The 26187-nt window shown below is 27.4% G+C and overlaps 6 protein-coding genes across 20 annotated transcripts; 3 read left to right on the top strand and 3 right to left on the bottom strand.

The window, feature by feature from the left end:
• Positions 1 to 3653: 3653 nt before the first annotated feature.
• On the bottom strand, positions 3654 to 7915 carry LOC117234506 (cell division cycle protein 27 homolog). The gene is made up of 13 exons (XM_033495795.1): positions 7756 to 7915; positions 7151 to 7226; positions 6920 to 7067; positions 6472 to 6852; positions 6086 to 6410; positions 5809 to 5997; positions 5441 to 5687; positions 5143 to 5323; positions 4841 to 5066; positions 4589 to 4716; positions 4171 to 4492; positions 3949 to 4096; positions 3654 to 3834 (listed from the first exon to the last, which is right to left on the bottom strand). Exons 1-13 carry the CDS (start codon positions 7777 to 7779, stop codon positions 3707 to 3709), a joined length of 2523 nt encoding a protein of 840 aa, XP_033351686.1. The 5' UTR covers positions 7780 to 7915; the 3' UTR covers positions 3654 to 3706.
• Positions 7916 to 8707: 792 nt separating this feature from the next.
• On the top strand, positions 8708 to 11470 carry LOC117234434 (beta-1,3-galactosyltransferase brn). Its single transcript, XM_033495617.1, has 2 exons — positions 8708 to 9075; positions 9156 to 11470. The coding sequence occupies exon 2, from the start codon at positions 9193 to 9195 to the stop codon at positions 10576 to 10578; it is 1386 nt and encodes a 461-aa protein (XP_033351508.1). The 5' UTR covers positions 8708 to 9075; positions 9156 to 9192; the 3' UTR covers positions 10579 to 11470.
• A 30-nt stretch (positions 11471 to 11500) lies between these two features.
• On the bottom strand, positions 11501 to 13864 carry LOC117234438 (Sjoegren syndrome nuclear autoantigen 1 homolog). 6 transcript variants are annotated; one of them, XM_033495629.1, is made up of 3 exons: positions 13700 to 13864; positions 12061 to 12260; positions 11501 to 11910 (listed from the first exon to the last, which is right to left on the bottom strand). In XM_033495629.1, the coding sequence occupies exons 1-3, from the start codon at positions 13833 to 13835 to the stop codon at positions 11809 to 11811; spliced, it is 438 nt and encodes a 145-aa protein (XP_033351520.1). In that variant the 5' UTR covers positions 13836 to 13864; the 3' UTR covers positions 11501 to 11808. The 6 variants fall into 6 exon arrangements, with proteins under 6 accessions (XP_033351520.1, XP_033351522.1, XP_033351521.1 ...); XM_033495631.1 differs by lacking the exon at positions 13700 to 13864 and adding an exon at positions 12332 to 12712; XM_033495630.1 differs by lacking the exon at positions 13700 to 13864 and adding an exon at positions 12451 to 12711.
• Positions 13865 to 14111: 247 nt separating this feature from the next.
• LOC117234436 lies at positions 14112 to 16794 on the top strand. Of its 3 annotated transcripts, none has more exons than XM_033495620.1 (6): positions 14112 to 14242; positions 15129 to 15215; positions 15429 to 15593; positions 15801 to 16015; positions 16112 to 16357; positions 16533 to 16794. In XM_033495620.1, the coding sequence occupies exons 3-6, from the start codon at positions 15456 to 15458 to the stop codon at positions 16789 to 16791; spliced, it is 858 nt and encodes a 285-aa protein (XP_033351511.1). In that variant the 5' UTR covers positions 14112 to 14242; positions 15129 to 15215; positions 15429 to 15455; the 3' UTR covers positions 16792 to 16794. The 3 variants fall into 3 exon arrangements, with proteins under 3 accessions (XP_033351511.1, XP_033351509.1, XP_033351510.1); XM_033495618.1 differs by having other exon boundaries at positions 16094 to 16357; XM_033495619.1 differs by lacking the exon at positions 15129 to 15215 and having other exon boundaries at positions 14163 to 14242; positions 16094 to 16357.
• A 327-nt stretch (positions 16795 to 17121) lies between these two features.
• Positions 17122 to 19455, bottom strand: LOC117234437 (transmembrane protein 223). 7 transcript variants are annotated; one of them, XM_033495622.1, is made up of 6 exons: positions 19024 to 19455; positions 18910 to 18941; positions 18251 to 18650; positions 17868 to 18133; positions 17567 to 17709; positions 17122 to 17328 (listed from the first exon to the last, which is right to left on the bottom strand). In XM_033495622.1, exons 3-6 carry the CDS (start codon positions 18415 to 18417, stop codon positions 17179 to 17181), a joined length of 726 nt encoding a protein of 241 aa, XP_033351513.1. In that variant the 5' UTR covers positions 18418 to 18650; positions 18910 to 18941; positions 19024 to 19455; the 3' UTR covers positions 17122 to 17178. The 7 variants fall into 7 exon arrangements, with proteins under 7 accessions (XP_033351513.1, XP_033351519.1, XP_033351516.1 ...); XM_033495628.1 differs by having other exon boundaries at positions 18251 to 18568; XM_033495625.1 differs by having other exon boundaries at positions 18251 to 18571; positions 18910 to 19455.
• Positions 19453 to 25157, top strand: LOC117234433 (WASH complex subunit 5). 2 transcript variants are annotated; one of them, XM_033495616.1, is made up of 17 exons: positions 19453 to 19574; positions 19746 to 19848; positions 19989 to 20180; positions 20521 to 20735; positions 20804 to 21170; positions 21323 to 21598; positions 21679 to 21904; positions 22166 to 22401; positions 22484 to 22735; positions 22838 to 23020; positions 23095 to 23211; positions 23294 to 23466; positions 23676 to 23938; positions 24020 to 24203; positions 24278 to 24498; positions 24607 to 24760; positions 24838 to 25157. In XM_033495616.1, the coding sequence occupies exons 1-17, from the start codon at positions 19453 to 19455 to the stop codon at positions 24989 to 24991; spliced, it is 3438 nt and encodes a 1145-aa protein (XP_033351507.1). In that variant the 3' UTR covers positions 24992 to 25157. The 2 variants fall into 2 exon arrangements, 1 of the variants encoding a protein (XP_033351507.1); XR_004493526.1 differs by lacking the exons at positions 24607 to 24760; positions 24838 to 25157 and having other exon boundaries at positions 24042 to 24203; positions 24278 to 24294.
• The last annotated feature ends 1030 nt before the right edge of the window (positions 25158 to 26187 follow it).

Here is a 26187-nt window from a genome sequence, read left to right as displayed (position 1 = left end):
AAGAAGCTTCGATTATTCGGTCGGACAGTCGTGTTACTTTCGTTTCGTCGGGTATGGAGGGGCAAAAATCGTTTAAGAACGATAAACGAATAAATAAATAAAACTAAACGAAGAAGAAGAAAGAAGAAGAGAATTATCGTAATAAAAATCAAAATCATCAAGCGTATCTGAATTCGAAGCCGATAAAATTATCGAATGATTTTCTTTAATTAAAGAGCTTGTCAGCTTCGTCGTAGAAATTCTCTTTGGTTGAATTACGCGCGCAATAATTTTGTATTATACTTACAAATCTCAACGTAATTCTTTTACATCTCCCTCTTTACACAGAAGAAAAAAAGAAATACATACATTATAAACTAACAAGAAAAAAAAAAAAAGAAAGAATAACCCGAGTTTCGTGTCTTTTTTCACAGTGCTTCTGAACGCTATAAAATTCATCGTTTCTCAACTTTGTACAAGAATTATAAATCTAAGAGTAAAACAGAAAAATGAGAAATATACAGTCGTCTTCAGTCCACCAGGAATATTAATAAATCATTATTCGAAACCACATTTACAAAAGAAATTCAACAAACGAATAAACGATAATTTGTAAAAGAAAAAAAAGAAGAAAAAAAAATATGGGATGTGCTTAAATTGAAAAAATTAATGGGACGAGATGCCGTATCACATATATCTATGCTTATATATTATATATATACAGATTTCAGTCGGCAATTCGTCTATCCTTTTTCGTTATCTCTCTTTCCTTCGAATGTATACAATATAAAATGCTACGACCTTCTCGTGCAATTTTTCATGCAGCACATATCAGAAATCATTGTCGTCATTAGAATGCATACCTTTACGTAGAATCTGGTAACACAATAACGCATCGTTAACGCGCCTAATATACGGCACATATATTTTCTTATGAACATGAACACCAGATACTGTCGTGCAGCGTATCATATCGTGATAAAGGGATTCTTGTCGCATACAATTAAATAATATTCCGACAGTTGAACACCACCGAAAAGTCTATGACATGTGTTTACGTATTAGATCACCCAACTTATTCCGAACAAAGTGATCGCTAGAAACACGTGTTTCCAACGCTCATCGAAGTATAAGAATCAATATAACAGTTAATCGAGATAATATGAAGTTTGTGTGACACAAGGAAGAAACAAGTTGGATATGTTTAAGGCACACCAGAATTAAAAGTGATCGTTAACTACTGTACAGCAAAAAGTTCGTGATCGTACAACGTATACTTCATTCAGAACAATAACTGGGTCTGTCATTGGTAAATATATGACATAGACTTTCAGGATATTTCGATGAACACTCGCGAGTAGGGAAAAAAGACTTCCGACTCGCTTATGGTCCTCAGAATCGTTTAGACCTACGCTCTTAGACTAAGAGATAGTACACGCGTGCCATCTCTAATATCTCGTATTAAGATTATCGTATCGCAAAAACTTTGAACGTTGTTGGAAGACTATCTTCAACGAATACGTAAACATAACTTAGATCGGCGATATGTATAATGGTAGAAATATAAAATGGAGACCTGACAAAATGGTAGCGTGCTTGAAGTATATTTACATTCTGTTCAGTATCTCGCGAGATTTCAGGCAATTAAAGCGTTCTTTGTAAAATCGATATTTTCACGATGGGCTGTGGTAAAAGGTTGAGTAACAATGAAATAAACACGACTCTCGCTTTAAAAAGGCGGAGATCAACGATTACAGATATAACGATGGAAATCAATTGAAGTCATTTATAATTTATTAAAATATGTAAAATGCCTATGGTAAAAAGATACCTATGCTAATGGAAGACTAGCAGCACTATCTTAACGCGAGACAAGGACAATACTCCGTACTGCATCACAAACTATTGTACTACTTCAAGAGAAATCGTCCTCGAAGCTAGGATGAAAACTAACGATCAAAACGTTTGTCGTGTGCCACGAACAATTATAGATCGGACAAAAATACAGGCGATTAACAACGAAACATAAGGAAGGACGACTGGCATCTGCGAAGAAACATATACACTGAAGAAAAGTTATCTTTATCGATATTATTATCGAGATATTCGAAAAGAATCATTAAGAAAAATTGGGTTAAAAGGAAATCAGTTTTGTAGAAGGAAAAATGAATTGTACGATTTGCCTGCAATTAATAAAAAGTCACATTGACAAGTATGCAGAATAAATTGCTAATCCAGAATATATGTTCCAGCAAGATAATGCTGCTGTGCTTACGGCAAAAGTTATTCAAGAATATTTTTCAAAAAAGAAAATTTCCGTTCTTCAGATTGCTATCACCAGCTACCTACACAGAAGGTAGACAATTCGAAGATTTGCACGATTCAAAATCCTGCAATAAAAGAGAATTGGAAAATATTTCCCAATGCACAATTAAAGTCTTGTATAAATCCTTATCAATCAGGATGACTGAAGTAATTAAGAACCATGGAGGCTCTGCACATCATTAAAAACATCTATAACTACGTTATTTGTATACTTTTGTATTTATAACTTATGTAATATGAAATATAAGTTTATATTTTTCAAGTGTGCTATCACTTTGTCTGTGTCCATTTTCGTATTTATACCAAGAGAACTCATTGATGTAATGTCAATCTAAATAATGTTTAGATTAGATAGATAGTGGAAGGTAATCTTCATATAACATTCAAAGTTTTCACAGTACCATAATTATAATATGAGAAACTAAAGATAGCATGCGTGTTCTGTCTTTTTGTCTAGAATTATTATTACCCATTGCACAACAGTGCATTACATCGCGCATAAAACAATCTATCCATGATGAAACCAATTCCAAGATCAATCCAACGGTGATTACTTCACGACGAGAATTGCACGATCGTCCAATGACCACTAACATGGCCAAAAATATTCTTTTTGTTGTTTGTTTGTTTTCATGATCACTAAATCAGCAACGGTAATTATATGAATAATAGTACTCGTAGCACTAATGGTGATAATATAGTAATAATAATTTACATTTACACTTTTCCATACTTATTTACTCAGTAAATTAATTATATTTCCTATCTACTTACGACATGCTTACGTTTACACTCGCTCATACTTCAACGCAATACAGTCTGTACTCAATCCTTAATGAAAATCATTAAACACTCGAACATATATATATATATAAAAGTAAGACAAGCAATCGTAAAAAATATACAGTGAAACGCGTAATGTACAAGATCGATGAAATAGATATTGCTGAACCTCTCTCTCTCTCTCTCCCTCCCTCCCTCGCTCCCCTCTCTCTCGTGCTTTCCTCTTTTCTCTCTTTCTCTCTCATTCACACACTCAGTCACTCACAAGTGCGCGCGCACACACACACACACACTTTCTCTCAAAAACTATCGATCATCCAAAAGTACTTTCTTTCCTTTCCGACAAATGTAATAAAAAATAAACGACCCAGAGAATGGCTTTTAGCTTACTTTTTAGCTTCTCAAAAAGACGTAGCACTATTAAAAGTCTACGGAAACGATATAAATATTAAAGATAATAATAGCACTGCTCAGACGAAATTGACGAGTGCACGCGAAAGTATGGATCCACAATGAGCTAAATTAGTTAAAAAATTGATCGTATCGATCAATACAAAAGTAAATGGTGACGCGCAATAATGCTTCATTTTATAGCAATCTTGCACACAATAGGATATCTTCATAAACTATCATCGCTATCATCGGCATGAGCTTCAACTGAGACATTTGCGGCGAGCCTCGCGGCACTTGCTTCTCTACTAGTATCAATCTCTTGTTCCATCGAATTACTCTGCATCTGCTGTTCGTCTATACGTATATGTGCATATAAATGATACCATAACACGTTAACAATATTAATAAGTTTTACGTAGTAAAGTTTCGTTTATGTAGAATTTATACGTTGAATATTATGCTAATTACCTGATTGAGTCGCTGGAGATTCTTCGTCTCCTTGACCTGGGCCTAATATAGCTTCTTTCATTTGACTATTAACACCCTTTGGATCTAAGTCCGTCGCCCAACTAAAGTACATTAGTGCAAGATCGGTATTACCCAATTTTTTATGTACCTAACCAAAAAAAGAGCAACTTAAGTAAAAGAATATAAAATGTAATGACAAAAAAAAGACATAACAATGCTTACTTTCCCTATTGAATAATAGACTAGAGATTCTTTGGGTACAATATTTTTTAATTCCTCAAATTCCCTAAGTGCTTCCGCATGCCGACCAATTGAGAAGTTGATACTTGCACGATGAAATTTGCATAACATATTATCAGGATCATTTGCGATTGCAGTATTCAGAGTCTTTAAAGCTTCATCAGTTTTCTTCAGTGCATGTTGCACAACACCAATGTGACACATTATTGCCGAATTCTGTGGACTAATTTGTAAAGCACGTTGAAAATGCAATTCTGCTAGACTATATTGTTCCTGTTTAGAGAATATTGTCCCTAATCCAAACCTATAAAATAAGAAAAACAACATATGTAAAATAATACAATTATCTCGTTATAAAATATCTTGTAATTTCCTAAACAATCTCTTCAATTAAACTTACCATGCATTATAATGCCTAGGATCAAGTCTGATAGCGTTACGAAATGCAGTAATTGCCTTATCCAATTCTTCTGTAAGAACATACTCATGACCAAGTAGTGTGTAGGCATATGGGAAATTGGGATCTACCTATACATTTGAAAAATAAAACTTGCATCTCAAATATAACTGACAAATTTATCACTACATAAAAAAATGTAAAACGAAAATTAAAATCTCCGTCAATATTAAAGTGTACAAATAAACGACGTACTTGAATAGCTCTTTGAAAGAATTTAATTGCCGTTTCATGCTCAGTTTGTGCAGAAAACAGATTTCCTGTAGCACACCAAGCTGCTGGAGAATTACGATCTTCGGAAACAAGTTCTTGTGCTAGAGTAGACAGTTGCACTTCAGCATGCAAATGCCACAAAACTGTACTATAAATTTCCATAAGTTCAGTCCTTTGAGGTTCCAACTGCCTCACTTCAGCAAAATAACTACCAAAAAATAGTGAGTTAGAATTTCTTATCAACTATTTCAACTTTTTAATTTTACAGTTTAGTAGACACCAACCTAGCAGCTTTCTTATAATCTACCATTTCAAAATGTGCACGAGCTAACATAGATAATACCCATCCTGTATTATAATGTCGTGCTGGAAGAACACTTAATATTTCAACAGCTTGGGTACAATTAAATTGACTTAAATGTTGATATGCCTCTCCTAATTCTTGTAACAATGACATTAAACCCTCTGAAGAAAAAAAGGAAATATATATATATATATATATACACGCATATATACATAATACATAAACTGTTGAGAAAAAATAATTTCTTCCAAAACGAAATTATAATATTGATAACATACCAGCACATTGTTTCTGGAGTGTTACTGCACAGACATTAGTACTACCTTGATTGTTTAATGCATTTACACTAGCTACAGCTTTTTCTGATGTAATCGTTTCAGTTTTTTCTTTTTCATTTCGATTTCTCTCGTTTAATTCATTAAAGTTAGCTTTATTTAAGTTAGTTTTTGAAAGTCTAGCTTTTGTTTTGCGAGACGGAGACTTTGGAGTAGCAAATTTATTTCTATTTGGAGATTTATTATTTTCCTAATAAAGAAAAACATTATTTTGAGTATAGTTATAATACTATAACACTGAATGTACCTACAATATCATACAATACCACACAATTAGGAATGAAAAATTATAATAAAACAAATAAATCTACCTTCACTGAATAGCTGTGACTGAAGAGCCTTGATGAACGTCTAACATTGGTACCTTGCAGTGTTGGTGGAGCTGGTGTTGGAGTAGTAGGTGTAGCTGTTACAATATTAGCGTTATTACTCGTATTTCCAGATTGAGAAAATACTGGTTTCCCTTGCTGTAAAGGAGTTTCCTTCCTTGACATTAATTGCTGCAAGTTAAAATATTTTTTATATAATTTAGTATATTACGGTATATATATGCATTTATGAATCAAACGGTTGCAACTTAAATCTTACCCCTACATGAGCCCTTAAACTGCTAACACGTTTTGCTAGACTTTTCTGATCATTAGCTTCTGTAAGAGTAGTATGTGAAGGTAAAACTGTTGGTTCAGGTGTATTGCTTTCCAATGGTAGAATACCAAAACTTGGAGTAAGGGGGCTCATTGTATTATTGAACATACTACGATACCGTGGAAGTTTAGCTCTTGGTGATATTGAAGGACAATTATTATAATGTGTGGGTAAACTTTGTGGACTTTCATCTACTGGAGAATATAATCGTATACCAGGTCCAACCCCATTAATTATAGTTGATGTCATTGTGATTTGTGCAGGAGTACTATAAAATACAAATAACATAATATAAAGTTATTTAAATACTTTAAAAATTGCATACTTACACAGTAGTGCCATTTGTAGGTGTACCATTTGAATTATTTGTAGGTACAATGAGATCAGATTCAGTTGCATAAATGGGAGTAGGTGTACTACCATGGCACATTGCAAAATTATCTAATTTATCTAACTGAAAAATTTTTGTAGGATCTACTACTTCACCAACATTACATAATTCTTCAAATGAATGCCAAAGAAATGGATTTAGCTTCAAAGCCAATTTATGCGCATCATTTCCCTTTGCTGTACGCATCATCTTATAATAAATCTTTGCTATAATCTGAAGCGAGAAGCAAGCATGTTCTCCAAATTGAGTTGCTATTTCTTCCAGGTTTTTTAGCTGTTTATAATATCCCCCAATTATCACAGCTTCTGCTTCTGCATATCTGATAATTAAAATACCAAATTATATAAATACATTAAAATAACAAAATATAACAATTTAATACTTACTTCTCTAAATCATAACAACATTTGGCTAAAAGAAATCTGCATTGTGCAGAATTTGGAGCTTTTTTGGAAAGTAGTGCATAAGCTTGTCTAACTCGCCCTGATCTATAATAACATGTTGCCAAAAGAAATAAAGTTTCCTCTGAGTCAACTAAAATGACAATACAATATCATAATTAAAAGATGCCAAGAGATAAATTGAATGTTATAAAAATTATAATTAAAAAACCTTACCTTCTGCACACAACCTTTCTGCTAAAAATATTGCATCTGGATAAGCATAATGATTTAAACAATGCCATATGGCCGCCTGTAATCATACATGTTAGAATATATTGACATAACACACAAATACACACAATGACAAGAACATTTAATCATATTTTTACAAATACAAAAGTACATACATCATATTTGTTGCTAACTTCTAATACACAAAGTAACATGCTAACACTCATAAAAATTTATTGGTTTATGTACAAAATACAAAAGAATCATAAACGTCATAAAGGTTTGTACTTATTTATAGTCATATCCCCTCCCGTTTACGTCCATTTCGCAAAAGCAAACAACCCTAAAGAAGTTCACCCTCACATAAGAATATATTCAATATCAAATAAACTAGAATTTTGATAACCTGATTAATGGTAGAATATCGCGAAAGTAACGAAGTATCATAAAATATCGCACAGAATTGAAAATCAATTTTCTGTTGAATAACAAACATGCGTGTAAACGGTTTTCAATTTCTCATGTCAGTATCAATAAGTGTGGATGATGCGTCCAGATAGAAAATCGCACGTCACTGCCAGTTATTTCTCAAACTTAATCAACTTTACCTGCACTGGCTCCTGTACAATCATCGTTCACACGGCAGACTTGGTCATATAAGAATAATCTCGAACGTTTCAAGAAAATTTAATGAAGAAAATCCAAAGTCGAATGACTGGTGTGTATAAAAATTTCTTAGGAGTCCATCTTTGCTCCGATTCTTTTGAAGTGAACAACTAACTTCAGAACAAAGGTTTACCAACATTAGAAGAACGTCAATTCCATAAGGAATTAACAGTGTATTTATAGAAGAACTAAAGCTATCTTCAAGAGTTAAATACTTTCAACAGAAATTACTTTTTCTACAAATATAAATTGTAAATTAATAACGTACCGTTTATTTAATGTTTCGTTTAAAATTTAAAGACGTAAGGAAAAACTAAATTTCTATCGCGATGATCCGATATGTATTTATATATATCAAATTCTTACGATAAAAATAATTATAAAATTGTTATTAATTATATCAGTGATTATATCAGCAGAGAATATTGCTTAACTTTGTTATAAATATATTTATTACATCTTATGTACTTTATTTTAGTGTTTTATTGTTAACGTTATAACAACGCGAGTTTTGAAAATTTAAATAATTTATTACATTTTGTTGGTAACATACTAAAGCTACCCATAGAGTATAGAGATATAAGGATGGAGTGCATGAGCGAGCTGAAAAAGTCATATAGGAATAAAAAGAAAGTGCTCCATAGAGACTCTTTGGATCCTTGTCTAATAAAGCATGCACATTCGTACAATAAATATGAAGTATAACACCAATCTATGAATATTATATCCATGCACCAATCAACGAATGGCAACAATGTCATGCCTAATCAGATAAGGACTGAAAAAGCCTTTATGCAACGTTCTCTTTCTATTCTCATATTGCATTCACTTACATGGAAACATGTGATCGCGTACTCTATCTGTATGTATGTATATATATATATATATATATAAAACTACCTCTACCTGCCAACAAAAGCTAGCGAAAAAGTATACAATAAGTCACTAGGTTTAAAATATCGAAATGTATTATAATTAATAATGAATATAAAAATGTTTGTTTAATTGATACCAATTGACACCAACGTTTAATTGATATTAATATAAAACTAAATCGATGTATTCAAAACATTACAAATTACACCTGTATGTGTATATCTATAGTATGTCATTAGTTCAAAACAATAAGTAGCATTTTGCAATTTTATCCTTAGTAAAATAAATAAAAAAATAAAATATTGATATAATTAAGATATCAATAAATTTATTATGTTGGAGTATACCTTAAGAACATTCTTGAAATCTATATACATAATAATCATGTAAGTACTTACTTACATTTTTACATAAAATAATAACATAAAGATGAATGAGGAGAAAATATATGTATTTTTTTTTATAGGCAATGAAGCAATTATGTAAAAATATACTTTATAAAGATGTATTGTTTATTGCATACCTGTTTTCACTCAAGCCTTCGTTTAACATCAAAGACCAAGTTAACATATATTTGTATTTGTATTGGTCTTATTATATTGCTTAATTATTTCGGAGCATTCACACATTTATTTGAAATTACATATGATTCAAATTTTGTTTACCCATACGAAGGTGATGTTCATGAATTCGTAAATGCATTACGACATAATAGAAAACCTACTGTTGAACCCATAAATGAATATAAATATACATTTTTAATTGATAATGAACAAAAATGCGTAGACCCTGCATACAACATGTTTCGTGTTGTCTATATAGTAAAATCTGCAATAGAAAATTTTGAAAGACGATTAGCAATTAGAAATTCCTGGGGTTATGAAAAAAGATTTTTTGATGTACCCTCAAGAACAGTCTTTATGTTAGGTGTACATCCATATGATGATGAACTTCAAACAAAAGTGAGAATTGAGGCTGCAAAATATAAAGATATCATACAAGCAGATTTTATAGATTCATATTATAATAACACTATCAAAACCATGATGGCTTTTAAATGGCTAGTAAAATATTGTTCTAATTCAAAATTTTACATGTTTGTCGATGATGATATATATGTTTCTGTAAAAAATGTTTTAAGATTTATAAGAAATCCAACTAACTATCCTGATTATTTAAAAGAGCCAAAAAAAATTGATATCCATAAAAAGAGAGAAATTAAAGATAGTGATAAAATGGAAGAGTTAAGTGATGATACAATTACACAAAAAAATGTTCATGCTTTTGGTAGAAAGAATTTGTCTGTTTATGAAAAATTAAAAAGAACACTTTTTATGCATAGATTAAAGCAAGATTTTTATAATAAAACATTATATACACTTCCTGCAAATAATTATGATATACAAAATAGTATAAATTTAAAACCTCTCCAGGAAGAACATATAAAAGATGAATTGACAATGAATAGAACAAAAAGACAAATTTTTGATTTTGAACTTCCAGAAGATGTTAGATTATTTGCAGGATTTGTATTTGTATCTTCACCTCATCGTCACAAGTCTTCTAAATGGTATATTTCTCTTAATGAATATCCTTACCATTTATGGCCACCATATGTTACAGCTGGTGCATATATACTGTCTAGAGAAGCTCTTTTAGATATGTATTATACTAGCCTTTATACTAAGTATTTCAAATTTGATGATATTTTTTTAGGCTTAGTTGCGAAAAAGGCAGACATAGAACCTTTTCATTGCGAGGAATTTCATTTTTATAAGAAGGATTATACAAAATTTAATTACAAATATGTAATAAGTTCTCATGGATATGGAAATCCAAATGAGTTATTGAATGTATGGAATGAACAAAAAGCTCTTGGTAATGCCTAAATTTTTAATTGCATCCAAAATATTTCTAATATGAGTTTTATTTGAACATGAATATATTTTTTTAAACATTTGCAAATAAAATCAAATATCATGTAGTTCCATATCACTCGTATTTCTAAATAAGGAAATCAGTACGTTATATATTTATTTTGTACAATAAATATATTTAACTACTGTATAATGTACCCGCATTAGTAATTCAAAATATATATACTCGAAAACAATTTTTTGAAGTCAAACTATAATAAATAAATTAAAGTGAATACAATAAAGTGTACATACATAATTAAAACTGTGGTTAATTCGATGATATATGTATAGGAATTTCATCTCATATTATGAATTACTGATAGGTTAATGAATTAATTAGTAATAGACTAAAAATTCTTTCATATAATCAATTTATTATAAACTATATTTAAAAATAGTCTTATAAGAACAGACATAAGTATAATAATCAATTTTTATATATATAATAAGGTATTATAGTAAATATAATTACTTATATAATGCTTTTATACAAATATCACATAATTTATAACTCATATTTGAATAACTAGTTACAATTAATACTAGTTATTATATATGACACAAAAGCAGGGAATTATTAATAAGGGAACATATGCTCACATACAGCATTATAGCATAAAAATATATATACAAACGCCTTAGCAGATAAATCAAGATAACAAAAAATAATGAACTAGGAAATATATAGTAAGTAAGTAAGCTATATAGTAATTAAGATATAGCTATATTTAGGTAGTAAATTAAAATTTACTTTAGTGAAATAAATTGAGATAGAAACAAAATGTATTGAATGTGCAAATATTCAAAAGAGATTGTAATAGGCATAAGCTTCAATACAATAAAGAAATACAATACAATACAATACTAATATGTAATATTATTACACAAAAACTATTATCTCACACAAACTTTATTAACAAAAGTAAATTATTTGATATCATCCTTACATAAAAAATGAAAATACAACTGCAACATAAGATTATAGATTATAGATTATAAAAAAATAAAATATTCTATCACATAAATATAAGGATTTTAAAGAACAAGTTGTAAATTTTTTAGATATTTACAATTTTGTACTTGCTGCACTGATATCTGTAGATTTGTCTCTATTTATAGTTACAAGTTCAATAAATATATTTTGTAAATTTATAAACACAGTGTTCTCCATTTTGTTTAATTTTTATTTTACATTTATCATTAACACTGTTGCTTGTCCATGTTAGCTTTAACTAATGTTTGGTCTAAATTTGTAGCTTCTCTCTTGATCATATTTAATAAAAGTTGTGAACTTTCCAAAATCTGTAATTATAAGAACTCTTATATAAATTCCTATAATAACAAATATACTTGTATCTATGTATTATAGTTACTATGTATGGTTACCTGTGACATAACAAGTTTTTATTAAATCTAATTTTTGTTCTAAAGTATAAGAAACAATAGATATACCTTTACATATGCTGTTTCTGTATCTGTAATAGTTCTATCATATTCATTTCTGACTGCTATCTTTTTAGTTAAACTATCATTTAGGCGTGTTAATTTATAAGACAACTTTTCTATTTCTCTTTGCAAATGATTCTTTTCTTCTTCCTGAGATTCAATTTCCGCTTGTAACTCTGTACGCCTCAATTTCATCTCTTCTAAACCTACAGAAAATAAAAAATTAATAAAGTAACATATCAATATTTACATATACAAACTTATAACCTATATGTACCATTTAATATTATATTAAAATTCATTTCTACTTTATGTTCATATTTGAATATAAAATAATAATAAAGCAAACATATCGTATTAATTACATTGATTACAAATAAATAAATATAAATTTACACTTTACAAGTTCTTGATTATAAGTTTGCAAAGCAGCACCGTGTTGAGACATTTTAAACCCTCCATGCACAAATAATACAATTACAATATTTCTACAGCACCCAACAAAAAATTATTTTCTATTAAAAAATTCACCAATAATTTACGCTTATACAATTAACATACAAATACGAATCTAAACGAAGGTTTCAGTTTTTGGCGCGGAGTTTATAATACACCACTTTCAACGCATGCGCAATTGTTAATATAATTGATTATAATTTAAAAATCGTATATAATATTGTTTTAACAACTAATTTTTGAGACTGAAGGAGTTATTTAGAACTTGATAATATCGTTCAGTAATCAAAATATAAAATATTTTAAAAAATTTTAAATGGTCTTTTCAGCCATAAAATAAAAACTAAACTGAAAAATAAAATTCTTAACTAGATTTTTTGTATCCAAATCTTTTTATATCTTTATTTCATGTCCAAAATTCCCAAATGTCCTCAAAATTCGGAACAGATCCGTTCAGCAGTTTTCGATTAATTATGGTCATCGATTTTGAAAATATCGTTCTGAGAAAAACACGTTTAAAGTTTCAAATTCGATTGACACGTAAAAAATTCTTTTTTAATTTACATAGAATTATTTTGAAATTTTCAGGAAATATTCTTAAAATAATACCTACAATGAATCGCACGAGTATATTCGTACCTTTTATTTTTTGTACCATTATATTTTCCATGGAAAAAATTCGAGTATTCGTACACTTGTCGATATCTTTTATAGACATTACGAAACATTTTGAAATTTCATTAGTACTATAATGACGGTCAACTATCATAATTATATTGGTAAAATTTGAAACGATCAATTCTGAAAATATATACAAAAGTTACAAGATATTTAGTATAAGTATATATATTTTGTAGAAATCAAAAAAATATTTAAACAGTCAATTATCTGCGATATTAATAAGTCTGAATATTCAGTGGGTAGGACGATCTTAAGTATTTATTATATGTATAAGGTGACTTATCATACTTTATATTAATTTTTTGCTAAATATAAATTTGCAGTAAATATCTTGCATCTTTTATATATATTTTCAGAGGGTTCAAATTTCTCCAGTATAATCATAGCAGTGGCGTCTCATTGTGATGCTAATGAAATTTCAAAATGTTTTATATAATACGTACAATATATGTATAGAAATTTTCTATGGTGAGTGTACGAGTACTTTTGCCAGCCACTGTATATTTACATAAAGAAAATATCAAAATCCAACAATCGAATTTTTCGAAATTTCTAACCACGTAAGACCTCTTAAAGAATTGTACTGGAAAAGAACAATGCAGCTTTTCGCCTTGCCTTTTAAAGGCGTCACGAAGTGTTTTCATCTACCAAGGTGTAATAAATACACCTTTCGCTCGAGATCTTCACACTAACGTGAAAGTCTTAGATACGTGCAGTTATATTCTACCTGTATCCATTTAAACGTAAATAAATCAGTGTTGTTGAAGCAAAATCTTGGTGTATTTTAACATTTAAATGTTTTGTTACAGTGTTTTGTTACAGAAAAGTGCACTAATGTACCAAATGGTACCGTTAATACTAATATTTCTAAAATCAAACATCCATGATGTATCAATATTATTTTATGTTTGACCAATATTTCCTGAAAAAAGACATCTCTACATAGACAAGAATTAATAATTAAACACATAATAATTATATGAAATCCGTAAATCTCGAGTTTACACCTAAAATTTGTTTTCGACAAATCTCTTCGACATGAGTGTTTCAGGTATGATGTTTATAAAGATCAATCTTGATATCTGGCCTATCTAGGTACATAATTATACAACAATTTCTATATTACTTTTCTATACATATGTTTTCCAATCAGATACAAATTTGATTTTTGTAGTGCATTAAGTAAATCAATAAAAATAAACATAAATTAAAAAATAATATGTATTTGGTCTTAAGTTGACACGATTTATGGCGCTTGCGCAGGTAAATCTTTCAATGTTATCCTTCGAAATTTTCATAGTGTACGAAAACATATTTTTATTGAACAATGAAATAAAAGGAAAAAATTAACGTTGCTTAATGTAATAAAAAGGGCATAATAAATTATATATATTTATCTCATTTCACCTTTAATTTTGAATTTTATCGATTTAATTAATCTCTCTTAAATTTTTACCATATAAAGAAAATTTAAGTATATTGGACCACAAAATATAAATACATGTCCCAACAAAAATTGTAAATTAAAGAATAGAAAATATTCAAATAAAAAATGAAAATTGCATTTTAAATGATCACATTATCGATTGAAGATGCATATGACCTTGTCAAATGACATCACGTTACTAAATTAGGAGTTTACTACCGCGACAAATGTGTTGTCACATACACCATACAATTAAAAGATTCTATGATGATTACGTGTTTTGCAATTCATTTGCAATTTGCCATTCCTACTTTGTTGCCCTCACATCATTTAGAGGAAATGCAATGCACACATTTATTCATCATATCAAATATTAATTTACTTATTTTTAATATATTATCCCTGACCCATGATAAATACTAATAAATAATGAAAAATGCATACATAACATAATATTGCATTATTAGAGAAGTTCTTAATAGCATTTATTACTACATAATAATTTTTACAGGTAATACTAAAAATATCTAAATATAAAATCAAGATTGTCCTTTGAAATTTGTGATATCACATAAAAATATCATTCACTATTTATTAAGTAAGTCATGCTCAAATCAAGAATATATAATATTTAATTCTGTTATCTAAATATTATGTAATTATTTAGAATTTATAACATATCTTTCTGCCTTCCTTTTTTTTTTTTTTGAACAATATAATTAATTTTAATTATTATAATTTCTCATCGTTTATGTTTATTAATGGCAAGGTACTGGTTTAAATTATCTGTAAAGTTTCTTATACTTTTTAGATAAATTATAAAAATTTAAGTATCATAATGACAAATAATTCAAGATATCTAGGATATCACAATAATATAAATAGAGAATATTTAACAGATGGAGATGATAATCATCGTGCACCATCAGATCGTACAGTATCTGAATATATTGTGTCTACTGACCATGCTACAATGGTAATTTATAACTTTTATGTACAATTATAAACATATGTACTATAATTAATATGTTAGTAATTATGAAAATTTGCATTGTACATAAAAATATGTATTAAATAAATAGTGTATGTATAATACAATATGTTACCTTATAATACTACTTACTACTATAATAGAACATTCAAGAGATATATTATTTATTATATATGTACTTAAATTTGATAGATGAAATCAATGAAAAAAGATCATTCAGACAAATATGAAAAAGAAGAAGGAAGACAATCACGAAATATACACAATAGTCGAGGTTCAATATTATCTGGATCTTCAAGACATAGTCTTCATCCTCTTAGTAAAAGTATTTCACATGGTAGCATATGTGACAATGGTTCAGATATATATGTTACAAGTGCTGCATATAGGGCAACTTCAGATATAAGGTTGTAAATATAATAAAATATAATATGTTTTATATGTATATGATTGTATCATAAACTGCATTATTATTTAATCAATAGCCATGTATCGCATCACAGTCTAACACCAAGTTCAAGATTAGGACATCGAGCACCCAGTCATTGTAGTTATGGTTCTGCAAAATCAGTAAAATCTCACACATCTAGAAAAGATGGTATTATTATAGAAACCATGTCGACACCTAATCCTTTTTGCCCAAATACCAAAGGAGTTTGCTGTCTTATGTTACTTCTTAATCTTGGTTTAATTCTTGTTGCATTAGGCTTTGTTATAGTGATTCAATTTTTTCAACCATTAATAGTTTGGTAAGTATATGTTTAAAAGGAATTATATAATTTTCCTAGTTTCTCTTCAATTTTATGCAGAACAATATTATAAATTTTAATAATTTATATTATAACTTAATTTCATAAAAATATTGCATATAAAGGAATTTATTTTTTAAGATTTCTTAAAATTAACATTTTGGAATTGTTTTAGGATTTTGGGAATAGTTTTTCTTGTTTTCGGATTCCTAACATTGATAGGAAGCCTCATATACTGCGTACATGTATTTCGAAATGCTAAACATCCACATGATATCAATCCAGAGGATCTTTATTGGACACGATATTGGCAAGGACATGTAGGTTCAGCACCTGAAGTATATTACAAGGCAGAGGATAAATATCATGATGATGGATACAGTGATCGTTTGAGCAAGTATTCACATAAATATTATGATCGGCAAAGATATTAAAGAGAAAAAACATCTACTTCATGTAAATGTGAATATATTCAATGTGTTTATAGTAATCTATACATAACTTACATATGAATTGATTTCAAGACATAAGAAATGTATATATTACATATATTACATATATACATTAATTGTACTAACATATTTAAAATCTAGTTTATGAAACTATATTTTGTATAAAATAGTAAGTATTATTTATTTTATACATATATATTATATATTTTATTTTGTAATGAGTATATTTTATTTTTATAACTTATCTTCATATGCATAATCCAGCAATATTTCTATCTTGCATGCAATAATAAAAATAAAAAACATATTAAGTAGTTGTATTACATCTCTAATTTATTTATAATAATTTATTTAACTCATAAAATACATCTACCAACGTCTTGTACTTCCAACTGTACAGTCAAATAATTTTTCATTTAAAAATTCTCCTTGACCATCGAGAATGAAATAGAATCTTCTGCCTTGAATCTTCATTGGCAAGTAAGTTTTCATTTCCTGCCTTGCTAATGTAACTTTAACCTTATGGGGACACATAATTAATTACTCATTATTTTAAATTAATTATTAACTTATTTTAATTATTACATTAAATATTTTTAGTTAGTAGATATATTAAAAACAATATTATGTTTAGTTTGTTTCAATGAAACTATAAAATATTTTATTCAACTACAAAAATATATACTTCAAAGTAAGATAAAAATGACTTTTGTTATTGTTATTGTTATTAATAATAAATTTAAATAAAAATACATACCTTTTCAAGAGGAAGTGTAATGCTATCATATCTTTTAAATAAATGATTAGTGATTATAGATACATCTTTGCCACCTTTATGTAAAATAATGTACTTTATAAATCTTCGATTAAACAAATATAGTACTATACTGGCAGGAGGACCTGAACATGAAAATACATGCGTGAAAATAAATTTTTAACATATTATGTATTATTTTACATTTGATTTATTTTATCTAAAATATATTTATTATTTATTAGATTTTACCAATAAATATAAGCATGAAATATAATTATTTTATATTATTTATATACATTACCTATTATTATAGAATATGTAAAGTACATGAAAGATGCTCCATTTATTTTTATGTACTCTGCCCAAGATATATCCTTACACCATGTTGTTATATATTTTGGATTATAAGTTGCCACTGCTATTAATGTATTACAAAAAATCCACCCATAGAAAAGTAGTTTTATTACTATGAAATCATAAGTGTCTTTATTCTTATATAATATTACATTATTTTGCACATTTGTATTTACGTCTTTCAAATTGTTATATATTTGTTTCTTACATTCTCTATAAAATAATTAAATAAAATATTATTTAGGTATTTTACAAAAAAGAAATTAATTTTCATAAAATTGCATTTTTTATATAAGTATAAATATAAATCATAAAAAAGTGTTATATTACCTTATACTTTTTATTCTAAATGTACATTTGGACGAAGAGTGGAGAGATTTATAAAGCATAGGATTCCTATATTTAGTATTTCTTACCAATGATTGATAAACAAATTGTAACTTACAAAGAGAATTTGTTGCATTTCTATGAAATAAAATATTCAACAGCATTGTCATATTATTTTACCTATAATTATTTATGATCTATATCACTTTCATTTCATTTCATATTTGAATTACATTTATTTTATGAAATAAAATTAATTTAATATGTAGAACGTAGACATTAGTATATCTTTTGGTTATGTTACCGTACGTCATATATTACCTGCTATTACAAAGAAAACATTTCATTCATATGATTGTATGTAATTTGTAATTGTAGAAACATAAAACATCATTATCTAATTCTGAAATACGAAATAATATAGTGTATTATTTCAATAATAAATCGTAATGGGTAAAATAAGTATAATACTGAATTTAAATATACAGAAAAGATATAATATAAAATAAAAGCTTGACTATACAATGATACAAAAAATAATATTTTAAATACTTCGTAAAAATTTTTTTTGATTATCTATCTTCAAATAAAATTATAAAGAAGAAAAATTATTATATATTATATAAAATTTCATATTTTGAAAATATATAATATTCACGTACATTAGCGCATTAATCAATCTTAATCATGAATGCTAAAAATAAGAACATTTTGGTTAAATAAATAGACTTAAAAATGATTAGAATATAGGAAATAAGAAAAATCGCTGTACCCACCGAAATAAGGTCGCATAATAAGCGAAAGCCGATAAGAGATTATTATTATTATTACTATTATTATTAATTCTTAATTTTATGTTATTTCTGTATATTAAATGATGTTTCATATCTAATAAAACATATTTTATCTTTACATATTTTAAATCACAGTTATTATTTACAATATATCATATTAATCGACATTTCTTAAATTTACAAAATATATATCATTAATATAGCTTTTGGAAAATATTGAAAAACTTATACCATTATTGATATTAATCTTTTTCGTGTTTCACGTATGTTTTGATTAACTATCGAAATTAACCAAACGATCAATTTGACAGTTTCCTTCGATCTTTTCACATCGATGAAATTGTTGACGTTTGTTGCTAGAACGATGCCCATGTATTATCGGCTGCTTTTAATAAAATAAATAAATACAAAATGGGTGACTTCTTGGCATCTAATAATATTTGTGGGCAAAATTTATTACGATTAGTATCTCGTGGAAATGCTATTATAGCAGAATTAATGAGATTAAAGGACTATGTGCCACCTGTATTTAGGTTATTTATATTCTATTAAATATTTTATATAAATGCTGTGTTATTAATATAAATACGATTATTAGCCGAATTATTATATTTTAATAATTCTTAAATATTACTTATAATATATTGTATAAATTGTATTATAAATATATTATACAAACATGTTAATTTTCTCTTACTTTACAGCTTGAACTCAAAACAAATTGTACAAAAGTATGGATCTATTATAATTGATTTTGTATATTTTAAATCTGCTAGTACATATGAGCAAAAAATAGAAAATGACCCAGTAAGTACACAGGAAATGATAAAATTATATAAATGAACTCAAATAGTTTTTAACATTTATTTTAAATTTATAGTAAAATCTAATATTTTCTTAGATTTCTTTATCTAAAATTTAATTGTTCTAACAATTATTCTCTTTAGATACTTCAAGAGACAGATGAAGAATTACGAAGTAATTTTTCTGATATAATTTCAAGATTTTATTTAGCCTTTGAAAGCATGCACAAATATGTAACAGATCTAAATCTCTATGTAGATGAGTTAGGAGATGGAATGTATATTCATCAGTCTATAGATACTATTATGCTCAACGAAGAAGGAAGACAATTAATGGTATTTCTATAATTTATAAATATCTGTTTTATAATTAAAGATATCCTAAATTATATTATTTTTTGATATTCATTAAGTTTAAATTAAATGATTAAATTTTAAAGTTATTTTTATTCTTCTTGCAATTATGATATTAAATTGTATTTTAAATTATATCTTAGAAATATATTAAGTATTGTCCTATATTAAATATTAAATTGCTTTTATTAGCTTTTTATTTTTATAAAATTTTATAAAACATTACAAATGTTTGTTATATGGTTGTACTATTTTTATAATAAAACTTTTGATGTATTGCATTTACCTAAAAGAAAGGTAATAATCATATTTATGTTAATAGTGTGAAGCAGTATATTTATATGGTGTTATGTTGCTTTTGGTGGATTATCATTTTGAAGGATGTATAAGAGAAAGATTACTTGTTTCTTATTATCGATATAATGCTCAACGTTCATCCTCTACAAGAGTAGATGACATATGTATGTTATTACGATCAACAGGATTTTCTAAAATTTCTAATAAACGACCTGCAAATTATCCTGAAGAATATTTTAAGTAAGTTCTTACAATTTTTTCATTTTATAATGAATCTATATCTGTTTTATAAAAGATTGATTTTGCAGAAGAGTGCCACTAAATGATTCCTTAATTGAACATATTATTGGACGGTTGCGTTCTGACGAGATATACAATCAAAGTCTTGCTTTTCCACATCCAGAACACCGTAGTACTGCTCTCTCTAATCAAGCATCAATGTTAGTTATAATTTTATCATTTAAACCATCCATATTACATACTCATACAGCTATAATGAGGGAAACAGTAGACAGATTTTTCCCTGATAACTGGGTGATCAGTATTTATATGGGAATAGTAATAAATTTATGTGATTGGTGGTTACCATACAAAGCAGCAAGAACAGCACTTAATAATACTTTGGAATCATCAAATGTAAAAGTAATTGCACAAAACTATGGTCAAAAAATGAAGGTAACTACATTTTTTATTTTTAATGGTAAAGCGTTCCCCAAATACTTGACTTTAAAATAATAATTTAAAATATTTTACCTTATTTTATTCTTGTTTTAATATTATAATATATATATATATATGTTATTCATTATGGTAAAAATTTATTTTAGAAATTAATATGTGAAACGGAGGAAGTGCAATTAGCAGTGACTTTAGACGAGAGTGCAATAGGTTCTCTGGTAAAATTAGTAAGGGAGTGTAATGTAGTATTACACTGGATACTTTTACATACTGCAACGTCAACTATATCATTAGAAGATTCAAAACGTTCACGCATGCTTAGACAATTAGTAGTGACTGAAAGCAAATATACTACATCTGATTATCTGCAATTGTTATTAAGTACTGCTCAAATTGAGCAAGGTGTTAAACAATTATATAAAGACGTATGATTGACATTTCATACATTGTATAATTATATGAAAAATTTAGGAAAAGTTTCATTAACTTTCTTTTCAATTTTTAGTTGTTATTTGGCAAAGAAACTAAATGGATTAGGGATAAAGGAACATGTGTTGAACGTATAACAGATCTTGCTCAAATATTTGGTGGTAATAAATCACTTGATGGTATTGAAAGAAATCAAAATTTGCATACTTGGTTTATGGAGATCAGTAAACATATTGATTCATTGCAACAAGAGGATGGAAGAAAAATAGTGCAATTATTACAGGCATTAGAAGAAGTGCAAGGTAAATATAATTTACTTACAGATAACATATATCATAAATAATGCAGTAGAAGAAGAATGTACAGGTTCTTCCTGGACCTTGAAAAGATCACTGAGGTACTTTCAAGACGAAAGACATGTTTCCATTTCAGACAATAATTCTGCAACTTTCATTGGTAGACTTGCTCGTGAATAAAATAGAAGAAATTATAATTAGCTTAACTCTTTATTATAATATTGATTCATAATAAAATGTTAATTTTAATTTCAATAATAATTTCAGAATTTCATCAATTGGAAAACAATTTACATATATCACAGTATTTAGCTGATACACGAGAAATATTGCATAACATGTTGCGCACAGGAAGCATAACGGAAGATATTATGATAAGTTTAAATATAGTGACAGATTGTTGTTATGCATGGAATATAATGGAATCATTTATTGATACAATGCAAGCTAGTATAAAAGAAAGTCCTCCTACTGTAATAAAATTAAAAGCACTTTTTTTGAAAGTAAGCTTCATGTATGATTTAAAAAATTAACTTTTATTTATAATAATCAACATTTCTTCTACTGTAGCTAATTTATTTCCAGATGGCTTCAGCTTTAGAAACTCCTTTATTAAGAGTAAATCAAGCACACAGTGCAGATTTATCATCAGTATCACAGTACTACAGCAGAGAACTAGAAAAATATGCAAGGCGTGTCCTGCAAATAATACCTGAAACTGTATTTGGTTTACTTGCTGAAATAGTACATCTTGAAACCAATGCCTTTAAAGAAATTCCTACTAAACTGCCAAAAGACAAATTGAAAGATTATGCACAATTAGATGATAGATTAAAGGTATGTATACATTTTTAACTTCCTTGTTTTATTTAATTCAGTCAAGATTTAGAATAAACTCATATTTTTAAGTCATCATATAATAATAACAAATTATTTTAGATGGCTAAATTAACATATGCTGTATCAGTATTTACAAAGGGGGTGTTGTCTTTAAGAAGTGTTCCATTAGGTGTATTAAGAGTTGATTCACATCGCCTTTTAGAAGATGGTATACGACAAGAACTTGTAAAAAAAGTAACTCTAGCTTTAGATAATGGTCTTATTTTTGAACCAAAATCAAAAGTAAGTTTTTATTGCAATGTGTTTATTGTGAAGATATTTTATTAGAAGTTGTTATTAATGACGTGTCATTCCAGATATCATTGTTACAAAAACTGCATAATTTAACAGCAATAATAGATGGCTACCGTAAATCGTTTCAGTATATTCAAGATTACATAAATATTAATAGCTTAAAAATATGGCATGAAGAAGTTTGTAAATTCATGAATATTTGATTTGTACACATTTATTTATATTAATATATATTTATACATGACTTTTTATGATTCACAGATAACATATATCATAAATAATGCAGTAGAAGAAGAATGTACAGGTTCTTCTTGGACTTCAGGAAGATCATGGAGGTACTTTCAAGACGAAAGACACGTTTCCGTTTCAGACAATAATTCTGCAACCTTCATTGGTAGACTTGCTCGTGAATTACTTCGAATTACAGATCCTAGGTAAATATTTTTTTATATTTATATATTATATGTAAATTTATTTTTTGTACTACTTTACTATGTCTTCTATTATTTTGTATCGTTTACATTTTCATATTAATTGCTTTTCTAAACTTAATATATAGATATAACATAATTAATATATTATAGTATTCTATATATTCTATTGTATTGTCATTAATCAATAATTTTTACATTCATATTTTTAGAACAACTGTATATATTGAACATTCTCTTGCCTGGTATGATCTCAAAACACAAACGGAAGTATTAAATTATAAAATTTTTTCAAGAACATTAGAAGCAATTGGCACACCCGGTTTAACTGGTCTTGATAAACTTATTTCCTTTTACATTATTACTGAATTAAACAGTATGATACACCATATAGAAAAAAATATTCGCAATAAAGTATGGTCATCTACAATTGATTATTTTGATGCAATATTGAATTCTGTGGATGGCCCTAAAGGTAATGTTATTGAATAATGATTGTTATTTATATATCTATAGTCATTTGTGAACATTTATTTTATCAAATATGTGTATTTAGGTAACATGTCAAAATTTCACAGTTCCATTACTGCTCAAACAAGTAAATTTTGTCCACAATTACTTGACTGTGTATTGAAAGTCGGACATTATCAACTTCTTAAGAAAAAAATAACGTATGAATTAAACACAGCTTGTAAATTTGAAGCAAAGCATATGGAAGCGGCATTGCAAACATTAAACACGTATGTATAAATATTAAAAAAGTATTTCCTGTTCATATTAATTTCCTTATTTCTTATATTTTTACGGCTTTCAGAGCTATATTATTTGAAATTGATAAACAAAATAGCAATGAACAAACTGAAACCGAGAAGAATGAACTATTACGCGAGCTTAGTATCAGATTAGATTGGGCTGGTATAAGCAATCCCCATAATAATATTTATATTAAATCTCCAAATATAAATAATATTGCACTTATTATGTTTTTACTTACTGTATTACAATTATCCAAATTACAATATTGTAAAAATACAGGTAATTTAAATATAAGTATATATATAAATTAAAAAAATAATGATATATACATATAAGTAATTATAATATATAAATAAATAAATAAATAACTTTACGACACAATTGCAGGAAGTCTTTTGAGTAAAAGACCTCAAGATCCTCTTGATGCTGTAGTTTTTGTTATTGGAGTACAAACTATTTTACGTCAATGTACCTATTCTGCAATGACACGCTATGTTAAATATCTTTGTATATATGTTCTTTCTTGTGTTGCTCCAGATAGGTATACTAATTTTTTACAATATACTTAATAGAAAAAATTCGTCATTACGTATATTAAAAACATTTTGCTCCTTGCAGTATAAAAGCAGGAAGTGATGGAGAATCAGAAGGATATAATACTTTACATATTCTAGAATTATTTACGAGATATTCTGGTATATCACGGTCACTTATACTTAAAGAAATTCCTATGATCATTATGGATCATTTCCAAGCAAAGACTGCTAAATAAATAATATAATTTTGTGGCTAAAAAAGTAATTCGCATTACATTGAAATATGAAAAGTATAAATATCGTTTATTTTGTACATACATTTAAATATGGATCTGTATTTTGTACGTACATATATTTTAATATATGTATAGATGTATCAGTTCTTGTTAAATGAAAAATAATAAAATTCTATTACTATTACAAAAACATGTAGTTATTTTTCTAATAAATACATTATTTATTTACAATAATCATTAAATACTGTTATTTCCTAGACAACTGATTGTTGTGTTCAAAATTGATACCTTTTGATATTCCTGAGTGAAATTTGAGAATATTTTTTATATTATGTACTAAACGCGTAATAAAGTAATAGTACTCAATAAATCGTTTAACACATTCTGCTAAAAAGATACAGTTGTACTGCATAAAAAATTATACATTTTTTTCATCAAAGATATCTTTATTTTAAATAATGGGTAATGTCTGCTTCAATATATTGCCGATTTCTTTTTTTAAATTTTTCATCGAAATGTATAAAAGCACATCGATTGTGTCAGCAGCATTAGAAATTTTAAATGACGCAAATTATATGTTGCTAATAGTAAAGATATTAAATGTTACAATAAATTATATCTCAAAAAATAAAATATGAAAATAAATGTGCAAGATTCTTAATAACAACATTTATCAAAATTTGATCAACTGATGCTTTCAACTATAGTATATCTTACTCTAAAATTCAAATAAATTAAATTTTTATATTAAATTTTCATGTAACGAATACATATGTGGAACTATAGCTGCTCGTCATCCCTATCTGTAGCAGAAATTTACGTACGCATTGGCGGCTCAACACGGTATTCGGTGCGAGCGGCGGCAATACGGCGCTTCTCAAACAATCTTTGCGATATCCTCGTTTCAAATTACATTAAAATAATATTTTTAAACCCAATCCAAACATTATCACGATTACGTAATTATATAGTAAATTTTAAGTTGTATCATATTTTATATATTGTTAAAAATGACAAAATGAATGACATAGAAATTTTTGCCGGCAAAAACGGCCGTTATCAGAGCGTGAAGACGCCGACCGCCGCTTCGCTTCCTCATAAATTACTAGAAAATTTACTGTAAATATTTAAGAGAATATTATAATACTCATTAAAATGCTTATAAAATAAAATTATTTTTCTTTTATTATATTTTA

The sequence above is a fragment of the Bombus vosnesenskii genome, unplaced genomic scaffold, assembly GCF_011952255.1.
Source record: "Bombus vosnesenskii isolate JDL3184/JDL3185 unplaced genomic scaffold, Bvos_JDL3184-5_v1.1 scf7180000013305, whole genome shotgun sequence".
In the NCBI taxonomy this organism is placed as follows: domain Eukaryota; kingdom Metazoa; phylum Arthropoda; class Insecta; order Hymenoptera; family Apidae; genus Bombus; species Bombus vosnesenskii.
This window is presented reverse-complemented; position numbering and strand designations above follow the sequence as displayed.

Excerpts from the sequence above, each read along its gene's own strand:
- LOC117234433 (XM_033495616.1), top strand. The coding sequence starts at position 19,453 with ATGGGTGACTTCTTGGCATCTAATAATATTTGTGGGCAAAATTTATTA. Across the intron at positions 19,575-19,745 it reads TATGTGCCACCTGTATTTAG|CTTGAACTCAAAACAAATTG; the intron begins GTTATTTATATT and ends CTTACTTTACAG. Across the intron at positions 19,849-19,988 it reads AAAAAATAGAAAATGACCCA|ATACTTCAAGAGACAGATGA; the intron begins GTAAGTACACAG and ends TATTCTCTTTAG.
- LOC117234437 (XM_033495625.1), bottom strand. The coding sequence starts at position 18,417 with ATGACAATGCTGTTGAATATTTTATTTCATAGAAATGCAACAAATTCT. Across the intron at positions 18,134-18,250 it reads TTTAGAATAAAAAGTATAAG|AGAATGTAAGAAACAAATAT; the intron begins GTAATATAACAC and ends ATTATTTTATAG. Across the intron at positions 17,329-17,566 it reads TTACACTTCCTCTTGAAAAG|GTTAAAGTTACATTAGCAAG; the intron begins GTATGTATTTTT and ends TGTCCCCATAAG.
- LOC117234434 (XM_033495617.1), top strand. The coding sequence starts at position 9,193 with ATGTATTGTTTATTGCATACCTGTTTTCACTCAAGCCTTCGTTTAACA.
- LOC117234436 (XM_033495618.1), top strand. The coding sequence starts at position 15,456 with ATGACAAATAATTCAAGATATCTAGGATATCACAATAATATAAATAGA. Across the intron at positions 15,594-15,800 it reads CTACTGACCATGCTACAATG|ATGAAATCAATGAAAAAAGA; the intron begins GTAATTTATAAC and ends TAAATTTGATAG. Across the intron at positions 16,016-16,093 it reads AGGGCAACTTCAGATATAAG|CCATGTATCGCATCACAGTC; the intron begins GTTGTAAATATA and ends TTTAATCAATAG.
- LOC117234438 (XM_033495629.1), bottom strand. The coding sequence starts at position 13,835 with ATGAAAACACTTCGTGACGCCTTTAAAAGGCAAGGCGAAAAGCTGCAT. Across the intron at positions 12,261-13,699 it reads GATTTTGATATTTTCTTTAT|GTTTAGAAGAGATGAAATTG; the intron begins GTAAATATACAG and ends TATTTTCTGTAG. Across the intron at positions 11,911-12,060 it reads CAGAAACAGCATATGTAAAG|ATTTTGGAAAGTTCACAACT; the intron begins GTATATCTATTG and ends TTATAATTACAG.
- LOC117234506 (XM_033495795.1), bottom strand. The coding sequence starts at position 7,779 with ATGATTGTACAGGAGCCAGTGCAG. Across the intron at positions 7,068-7,150 it reads AGAAAGGTTGTGTGCAGAAG|TTGACTCAGAGGAAACTTTA; the intron begins GTAAGGTTTTTT and ends TTGTCATTTTAG. Across the intron at positions 3,835-3,948 it reads ATCTCCAGCGACTCAATCAG|ACGAACAGCAGATGCAGAGT; the intron begins GTAATTAGCATA and ends ATATACGTATAG.